This window comes from Nicotiana tabacum, chromosome 24 (assembly GCF_000715075.1).
Source record: "Nicotiana tabacum cultivar K326 chromosome 24, ASM71507v2, whole genome shotgun sequence".
Lineage (NCBI taxonomy): Eukaryota > Viridiplantae > Streptophyta > Magnoliopsida > Solanales > Solanaceae > Nicotiana > Nicotiana tabacum.
This window is the reverse complement of record NC_134103.1, coordinates 72,499,267-72,509,579: the sequence shown is the minus strand read 5'-3', so window position 1 is coordinate 72,509,579 and position 10,313 is coordinate 72,499,267. Positions and strand designations below refer to the sequence as shown.

General features: G+C 35.6%; 2 protein-coding genes across 2 annotated transcripts; both read left to right on the top strand.

The window, feature by feature from the left end:
• Window positions 1–4,655: 4,655 nt before the first annotated feature.
• On the top strand, window positions 4,656–5,378 carry LOC142178217 (uncharacterized). The gene is made up of 2 exons (XM_075247542.1): window positions 4,656–4,913; window positions 5,091–5,378. Exons 1-2 carry the CDS (start codon window positions 4,656–4,658, stop codon window positions 5,376–5,378), a joined length of 546 nt encoding a protein of 181 aa, XP_075103643.1.
• Window positions 5,379–9,117: 3,739 nt separating this feature from the next.
• On the top strand, window positions 9,118–9,585 carry LOC142178216 (putative mitochondrial protein AtMg00240). The gene has a single exon (XM_075247541.1). It carries the CDS (start codon window positions 9,118–9,120, stop codon window positions 9,583–9,585), a length of 468 nt encoding a protein of 155 aa, XP_075103642.1.
• The last annotated feature ends 728 nt before the right edge of the window (window positions 9,586–10,313 follow it).

Genomic DNA, 10,313 nt, shown 5'->3' with positions numbered 1-10,313 from the left:
ATTTTTCGGGTAAACATGTACCTTTTTTGTTCAAGTATGCTTGTTCTTCCTATGTTTGTCTTAATTTATTTATCATTTTTTTAAAAACACAATTGAGCCAATTTAATGAATTTTAAAGCAAAGTAAACTAAAGTAGCTCAAGCTTTTGGAACTAATTGTAGGAATATTAGGAAAAATTATGGATGAGTCAAAGATAATAAGCATGATTTACAATTTGGTTTTATAAATATTGTTAAATATTTTATTTGTAAATTTTACCACTTTTATTATATGAATTTTTTTATTTAAAGCTTAAGATATTCATATTCAATTTCTTGTCACAAAATTAGTTTGCGTCAATCATTCTCTAGTTTATAATAGTGTTAATTTTTCATGAAGTACCACAAAACATCAAACTACCAACATCTAACATGCGATTGCCGTGTTTATATTTTGTGATAAGATATATTTACACAATTCAACTAATATTCTTCTATCAAATTCACTGATAAAAGAGTTCATAACTTTGTATCAGATAAAGGGTATGTGTACATGCAATTATAATTTATGTACACAAATCAAATTTACTGATTTTAATAGTTGCTTGTGTATTTTTATCATAATTAACTACTACTTCTATGCAGGTGTACATCATTCCTAAAGAAGACATATCTTGATCGAATTTCTATATAGCTTCTACAAAATACTAACTTTCATTAGGCAACAGCCTCTTGATATGTATGTGTTTGTAAAAGAGAGAGGCTATAATTTCTTGAACACGAGGTACATGTATTAAGACATGAAGCACTTGCAGTCATAGTCATTGCTCATATTCATGTATAAACGACGTGTTTTTTGAAATATGATAGGCTCATCATTCATTAGTTTGGGCTTATATTTTCCTCCTTCAAATTTCATGTAACTCATTGTACGCCTATTCTAAAATTATATATGTCATTTTAAAATGTTTGTACTAATTAGCATATATAGGATAAAATTATATATGTCATTTTAAAATGTTTGTACTAATTAGTATAGGATATACGTGCAACGCACGTGTCTAAAAACTAGTACTCCACATATATGAGGGAAGAGAGAACCAATCTTGTGTTTCCTGCGACTCAAGAGAAAGAATAGTCACTTCTTCTAATGCAACTATAGCAATACTCCTCAAAGTGCTTCAAACGTCACTTTCTCTCCCCAAATCCTGCAAAAATGAAATTGAAGTTACTTTTATTGGTACTTAAAATGTTGGTATAAGGCTTCGTTTTCCCCTTACCAGTAATGCGATTCTATCATCTTACTCCAAATTGAGTAAAAGAATTTCATTTGACACATTTCATTCTTTTGTTTTGATTAAGCTATTATATATCAAACTATTCTATAACTAGAAAATTTAATGATTTTCTATATGAAATAGCAACTAGAAATGCCAATAAACAATACTATAACTGGAAAGTTTAATGTTTTCTATATAATGAAATAGCATCTAGAAATGCTAATTTTCATTTCCCCTGCGTGTTAATTTGAAATGGCCGTTAAATACGACTCACTTTGGCACTTTGCTAGGCTGCCAGCTTTTCTATCTTGAGAAGCAAAGGAAAATTGAGATTTTGGTCCTTCAACTATTAATAAAATGAATTCTATTTTTCTCGTGATATTTGACCGAGCACATTTAACTTTTAAATTAGAAAGTAGTGCACTTTCACTCCCTCCACTAACTATAGTTAGTAAGGATTTAACTATTAGTAACTTTTATATCAGATACTCTAGTAATTTTACATGCCATATAGTCTTTGAGTATACACAGTTCCTAATCTGTCTATCTCCAAAACCTCTAAGACAAACAAATGAGGAACTATAAGAAAGTATGTTATTAAGAACTGCTAATTCTTATTGACAATAGTAGCAACATTTTTTTTTTAATACAACATTGAAGAAGAACCAATACCAAATTCCTTCAAACGACGTTCGCTAACTTTAATGTAATTTACTTGTGTCCCTCACCAGGACTAGGGCCAGAATGTACGACATGAACATCTTGAACAGATATCCCAGAATTTTCAGATTTATGGCCAATACCAGGGCTAGGGCCCGAGTTCTTCACTACTCCGAAAGGATTTCCTGAATTTTTCACCATTACTGGCCTTGCTTCTGTTATATGAAGCAAATTAATGGAGCAAATAAAAAGATGGAGAAGGAAAAATATGGCAAAATATTGAAGTGTTCTAGCCATAAGGATAAACAAATAGAGCTGAGTACGTGGTAATTTCTTTTTTGAAGAGAACTCTATAGGTTTTCCTAGTTGTTTGAGGTTATGCTACGAGGGTTACATGAGGAGTGATACACGCATATTTATATAGGAAATGAAGGGAACGGGTGCATGCATGCATGGATACAGTGAGTTGGTACTTTACACTCAACTCAAGAGTAGTGATGGCAAAATGGATTAAAAAAATAGTTATTCATCCATATTATCCACTAAAAATAGATTAAATAATAAACTTTTTAAAAACGGATCAAATATAGATAAGAACCATATTATCCATTTAGAAAACAGATAACCAATGGATAACTAGTGAGTTTAACTTTTATATTTGTAAAGACTCAAATTGAAAGTTCCTCAAGTTTGGGAGATTAGAAATTCTCCCAAAAAGTGATCAAACTCAAGAAGCTATGGATAATATGGATATTCATATTATCCGTCGGTTAACTCATTTTCTATCCGTATTAAATATGGATCGGGTCGAATAATTTATCCGTTTTCTGCATTACTCATTTTCGACCCATCCATATCCGATCCGACCCGTCCGTCTGTCACCCTACTCAAGAGCATAGCCAAGCGATTAATAAAATGAGTGAAAATTATGGAGACGGGAATTCAAATAATCCCACTTGCGATAAAAAATATTAAGTGATTTCTTTTCATTATATTTACCTAAGTCTTAGTGAGCAATTCGATGGAATAGAAGATATTCAGAAGTTGGCTCTAACCCCACAGTTGTTTGACAAAAAATATGATTTGGGACTTCAAGTTTGACTTCAGAAAAGATTTGGGGTGCTTGGATCTTGATTTGTAGCTAACTCTTCGAAATACAAGTAAAAGAAGACTTGGTACATTACCTAAAGGGCAAGAATTTAAGGATGTTAAGTAAAAGATTCTGAGTTTGGAAGATGACTCTATCAGTAAGGTAAAGATAAAAAGATATGATGGAATAATTTCCACTTCATTTGTCAACCGTTCAAGTTTCAACTCTACGTGGAACCAAGGCTTCTATATTTAGCATGCATGTCATTTTCTACTGGAATAAAATTAGATGATTAATAAGATACGGATAATTGCATTTTGGTCATTAAGCTGATTGTAAATGATTTCAGTTCTCGTAGTATTCGAATCTTAAACTAATTATGTTTTACCTATAATTAGTAAATCGTGTGCTTATGGGGCTTATACTAGATAATTTCCATAAAATTGAGAAATTCTTAACATGTTAAAAGTCATGATAACATCTTCTTATATAAAAGATGAGCAATCGTAGTATTAATAATTAAAATTTCAATAAATTTGTAAACGTTTATTAATGGAGGGACCAAAGAGCACAATTCTACTAGTTGAAGGATAAATGTTTAATTTAATCAAATAAAACAAGTTCTATAAAAATACAATTTGCATAAAAATTCAATTTCACTATCAATATATGAAAAAATAAACTAGTAGCGAATGATTGACTAACAAAGAGGAAATGCTCTACGAAATCAAATGTATCCGGCCATAAGTAACAATAAAAAAGTCTTAAGAAAAGGAGATTGATAAATGGAAGGCCAACTAATTATCCCTGTTTAAACATGAAAAACTCTGACCCACTTCGTCTGGCTGTTCGTATCTCTTGATTTACCAATCATAGCAAACTTAAGCAAACAGATTTACTAACATATATTATTCACTTTCCCAAAAAGAGGACCCTCAGCAAATTTTCTTTCATTTGGGGTTCGAGTTGGAATGTCTCGTCTAATTAAAATTTTAGTTGTAAGGTACTTATAATTATTTTTTAGCTCTGCAGCGCGTCCTTACCATACGGCCATTGACTTTTCTGTAGGCCAAACATTTGAACTATATATTTGGTCTCTAACCCAACACCTCTGTTTGCTTATTGTTGGGGTGCAAATAAAATCACACGTTAGTAACTGAAAAATGTAGGAGCTTACATATAAGGTGTATGAATCTTTTAATGGTATAAGTTTTTTAATGAAAAATCGTGCGGGCTTGGCTCAACGCGGATAATATCACACTATGTTAAGAATATTTTTGGGTTCAGTTTGTATTGAGATATAGCATATGCTAGTCACGTGAGGCAGTTAGTGAGCTGGCATAATTAGTTGTAGATTAAATTATCTGATTGTATTGTTAGTTAGAAAAGGTCTTATTAGTTACATGTATAAATAGGAGAAGGTACTCAATAATACAACACAATTTCATTTTCCCAATTCATCTCTCTCGTTCCCTCTCATCTCCAGAACAGTCCTCCATTGTAAAACAGTTAAAATCCTCGTCAATGCTCAGATTTCATCATGGTATCAGGGCAATCGAAGCTAGGATCTCTTGTTATTGATCTCTGATTTTCGTTCTCTTCTCTCGTCCCTGTTAATTGAAGCTCGTCTGTTTTTTCGAACCAGTAATGACGGAAGTCACAATTGACCATACTCATCCTCTGTATGTGGGTCCGTCTGACACTCCTGGCTCTATTGTGATTCCTGTTAAGCTTACAGGATCAGAAAATTATAGTCTATGGAGCAGGTCAATGGGGATCGCACTCTTGGGGAAAAAGAAGTTATGGTTGGTGACTGGGAAACGTAAAAAGGACGCATATAAGGACGATCTACTGGAACAATGGGAAACATGCAATGCAATTGTTCTCTCATGGATTATGAACAATGTATCCCCATAACTTCTTGGTGGAATTGTATATGCGTCAGATGCTCACGCTCTTTGGGAAGACTTGCGTGAAAGGTTTGACAAAGTGAATCGCGTGCGAATTTTTCAATTGCACCGTCAAATCGCAGCTCTCTCTCAAAGTACATCCTGTGTTTTGGCATACTTTTCAAACCTAAAGGAGCTTTGGCATGAATATGATGTATTGGTGCCCTTTGCGAGCAGTGGCTGTCCAAAATCAAAGGACCAAGTAGAACAATTACATCAACAACGGGTGATGCAATTTCTCAGTGGTTTAAATGACTCTTACGATCAGGCAAGAAGGCAAATTCTTATGAAGACTACTGCACCCACACTCGATCAAACATATGCTATGATTGTTCAAGATGAAAGCCAACAAACATTTAGAGTTAATGTCGTGACTGACAAAACAGATCCTATAGCTATGCAAGTAGGAAGGGGACAATGATCAAAAGGCAAGAAACCGTTTCTTCAGTGTGAGCACTGTTACATGAAGGGACATACTAAAGAAAACTGTTACCAAATTATTGGATATCCGTCTAATTTTGCTCTACTACTAGAAATTCGACAAAAATCGACCGTGGTCGACCGACCGATTTTGGTCAGTCAAAAAACCGGCCAAAAAACCGACCGAAGTCGATCGGTTTTTCAAAATATTTTATTTTTTAATTTATTTTTACGAAATCGACCAACTTTGGTCGGTTTTCTTTGGCGCAAAAATGCGGGAAGCTATTTTTGAGTCCCGTAAAATTTATTTTTCAAGAAATCGACCAACTTTGGTTATTTTTTTATTTAAAATAAATTAAAATTAATATTAAAAAAACCGACCGAAATCGATCGGTTAATTCGGCCGATCATTTTAAAAAATCGACCATCTTCGGTCGTTAATTTTATTTTTAAATAAAACCGACCGACATCTGTCGGTTATTTTCGTGCGAAAATATAATTAAAGAGTATAAATAAAATAAAAAACAGTCTTAAAATAAAATGCACTAATGGTCTAGTGGTAGAATAGTATCCTGCCACAGTACATACCCCGGTTCGATTTTCAGATGGTGCATTTTTTAATTACATAATTAAAGTACCGACCGACTTTGGTCGGAAAAAATCGACCAACTTCGGTCGATTTTTTTGGAAAATTATTGTTTTTGAATTTAATTGACCGATCGAAATTGGTTGAAAATACCGACCAAAGTCGGTCAGTTAGCTCTATCGACATTACGATTATCGGCCGTCACGAATCGGTCAATTTTCGGTCGATTTTTGTCAATTACCGACTAACATCGGTCGGTTTTGGCGGTCGGATTTCCCCATTTTTTAGTAGTGGCTCCAAAGAGGAGATATTGTACTCCAAACAGTGATGGCTGGAGGAACTCTGGTACTGGGAATCAAAATTATGGTACTAGGAGGCCAGATGGTTGGAGAAGAGAACCTCTAGCAGCTGCAAACTATGCAAATGCACCTTCACCTTCTCAGAGAAATGCAGATGGATCCGAAATGATTGAAAACAAAGCACACTACTTCACTGATGCACAATGCAATCAGATCCTGAACTTGCTGAACAACAAGGAACCTGGAGATCATCATGCTAACTTGGCAGGTATAGCTACTTGTCTAGCCACTTGTCTGATGACTAATTTTAAACCAAAGGAATGGATTGTCGATTCAGGAGCGACCCATCATATTACTTCTAGTCTAGATTTGTTAAAGGACACAAAAGTTATAGACAAATCTGACTGAGATAAAGTGCACTTACCTACTGGGGAAAAAGCTGATATTACCCATACTGGTAGTGCGAGTTTGTTTGATAAGTAGACAGTGAAGAATATACTTTATGTACCTGATTTTAGATTTAATCTATTATCAGTGTCGAAACTCACTAGAGAGCTATCTTGTTCGGTCAACTTCTTCCCTGATTTCTATGTGTTTCAAAATCTTTACAATGACAAGGTGAAGGGGATTGGTAAAGAGAGAGGAGGACTGTATGTACTTAAAGGTGATGCATGTGGTAAGAAGCTAGCTAGTAGAATAAGAGTTGCAAATGCAGTTGGAAGATACTGTGACATATGAGGCTGGCTTCATCTTCAATTATGCAGAGTATAGTGCAATTACATAGTACTGTTAGGAGTGCATTACAAAATAATTGTCATATATGCCTGTTGGCAAAGCAAACCAGATTAAAATTTCCACTTAGTACATCTAGAGCTGAGACTTTATTTCATATTGTACACATGGATTTTTGGGGGCCTTATAAAATTCCTATATTTGATAGAAAGCAGTATTTTCTTATAATTGTGGATGATCATTCTAGATATTCATAGATTTATCTTTTGCAACTCAAATCTGAAGTAATAGTAGTGCTGAAACAATTTATGTCCATGATTCAAAATTAATTTAGAGTTATGATAAAGATATTAAGACCGGACAATGGAACTGAGTTCTTCAACTCACAATGTACAAGTTTGTTAACCAACTTTGGGATAGTTCACCAAAGTTGCTGTCCCTATACTCCACATCAGAATGACATAGTGGAAAGAAAACATCGACACATCCTAGATACTTTGAGGGCTTTGAAATTCCAAGGATCCATTCCCATCAGGTATTGGGGTCTGTGTGTGAATATAGCAGTATACCTAATCAACAGACTACCATCGACTGTTCTAAGAGGCAGCACACCATATGAGTTGCTATACCATAAAGGGGCTTCAATTGATCACTTGAGGGTCTTAGGTTGTCTATGTTATGAAACCAATCTGATCAAGGGAGATAAGTTTGCTGAAAGGGAAAGAGCGGCAGTTCATATGGGATACTCAGAGTCGCAAAAGGGGTACATTCTTCTAGACTTGCACACAAGACAATTCTTCACTAGCAGAGATGTTGTTTTTAAAGAATTTGAATTCCCTTTTGTCAAGGAGATTATTCAACCTCAAGACAGTGGAGAGCCAATATTTCAAATGCATTCTCCGATGCATATGGGGACATTGGAACTCAAAAACAGCACAGACCCTTCAGGTTCATCAGAGAGACAAACAATTCATACAGCAACCCAAGGTAATGAAGAGCATGAACAAGTTGAGCATGATGATGTACAGAGAATTTTTTCTGAGCTAGTTGAGCAGCATGATGATCATAGAAATACTCCTGCACCAGCAGAAGTTCAGAACAGGTGTTTAGAGCTAGATAGGGAAGATTGTGAGCACACAAACACCCCTGAACCAGTTGAAATACAGAATATATGCACTGAACAATCAGGGTGTGACAAAAGATCCAATGGACAAACTAAAGAACCAATCTAGATGAAAGACTATATAACAGTCAAGAAGAATTCTCATTGCAATTATCCTATCTCAAACTATCTGACTTATGACAACACAACCCCAAGTTACCAATGTTACTTAGCCAAATTCTCTCAGTCGGTGGAGCCAAAGACCTTCAAGGAACCTGTGAAAGACAATAGATGGATTGAAGCCATGAAGCAAGAGGTGAAAGCCTTAGAAGCAACAATACATGGAAAATAGTTGATCTACCAGAAGGCAAGAATATTGTTGGGTCAAAATGGGTGTACAAGATTAAGTATAGAGCAAATGGAGATGTTGAAAAATTTTAAGGCCAGACTAGTTGCTAAAGGGTATAGTCAAAGAGAAGTTCTAGACTACCATGATACCTTCTCACTTGTGGAAAAAATGGTGACAGTAAGATCTATCATAGCACTTGCTGCATCAAGGGGGTGGAACCTATTCTAGATGGATGTATATAATGCCTTTTTACAAAATGATTTATATGAGGAAGTGTACATAGAATTACCAGAAGGTTTTAGGAAGCAAGGTGAGAAGAAAGTGTACAAGTTGTTGAAGTCCTTATATGGACTCAAACAAGCTTTGCGACGGTGGAATATCAAGTTAACAGAAGCATTATTGGATGCAAGCTTCACTCAGAGTAACCATGATTATTCATTGTTTACACAAAGAAGGCAAAAGGATATAGTGATCATTCTAGTCTATGTGGATGATCTTCCCATCATAGAAAGTTGTCCGAAATTGATTGAAAAGGCTAAGAGTATACTACACTAAAGATTCAAGGTCAAGGACTTGGGAGAGCTCAAGTACTTCTTAGGCATTGAAGTGTTAAGGTCTAATGCTGGAATATTACTGAACCAAAGGAAATATGTGTTAGAACTTATCTCATAAATGGGGTTGAGTGGAGCCAAGCCTGCTGCTACACCATTAGAGGCAAATATAAAATTGACCTCAGTAGAGTATGATCAAGCAAATGCAGTCGTATGTGATAATTTGTTGAAGGACATCACTGCATATCAAAGGCTGGTTGGTAAGCTACTGTATGTGAAAATAACCGGGCTTGACATAAACTATGTTGTGCAGGCCCGAAGTCAATTCATGCAAAGGCCCAAGAAATCTCACTGTGAGGCTGCTATAAGATTGGTAAGGTATTTGAAGGCTGCACCAGGCCAAGGGATATTGATGTCATCTGGATATATAGAGAATCTTACATGCTGGTGCGACTCAGACTGGGCTGCATGTCCTAATACTAGGAGATCAGTCACCGGTTATGTTATCAAATTTGGTGACTCCCTAGTGTCTTGGAAAACAAAAAAAATAGTAAACCGTGTCAAGGAGCTCAGCCGAAGCCGAGTATAGAAGTATAGTTATGTCTGTCGCTGAGGTTACATGGTTGCTTGGATTGTTTAGAGAGTTGGGAGTGCAGATAGTACAACCAGTTACAGTTCTTAGTGATAGTAAATCTGCGATCCAAATTGCAGAAAATCTCATCCTTCATGAGAGGACAAAACATATAGAGATCGATTGTCATTTCATTCGGGACAAAATTAAAGATGGTATAGTGAATGCAATTCATGTTAACACTAAAGAGAAACATGCAGATCTATTGATTAAGAGCTTGGGGACTACTCAACATATGCATTTACTTGGCAAGCTTGGAGTGTTCAACGTCTTGCACCCTCTATCTTGAGGGGGCGTATTGAGATATAGCATATGCTAGTCACGTGAGGCAGTTAGTGAGCTGGCATAATTAGTTGTTAGTTAGAAAAGGTCTTGTTAGTTACATGTATAAATAGGAGAAGGTACTCAATAATACAACACAATTTCATTTCCCCAATTCATCTCTCTCGTTCCCTCTCATCTCCAAAATATTCCTCTATTGTAGAACAACTAAAATCCTCATCAATGCTCAGATTTCATCAGTAGATCTAACCTTGTCCGAAACCTTAGCTACTGTCTATCACTTCCAAACCCCATAAAAATCACACCACCGGTCTCCGCTTATTCTCCTTTTCTCCATTCCACGCCCCAAAAACCTTCAAACCCCTCCAAAATCCGACCGAACTCCGGCCGACCACCCTACTGCC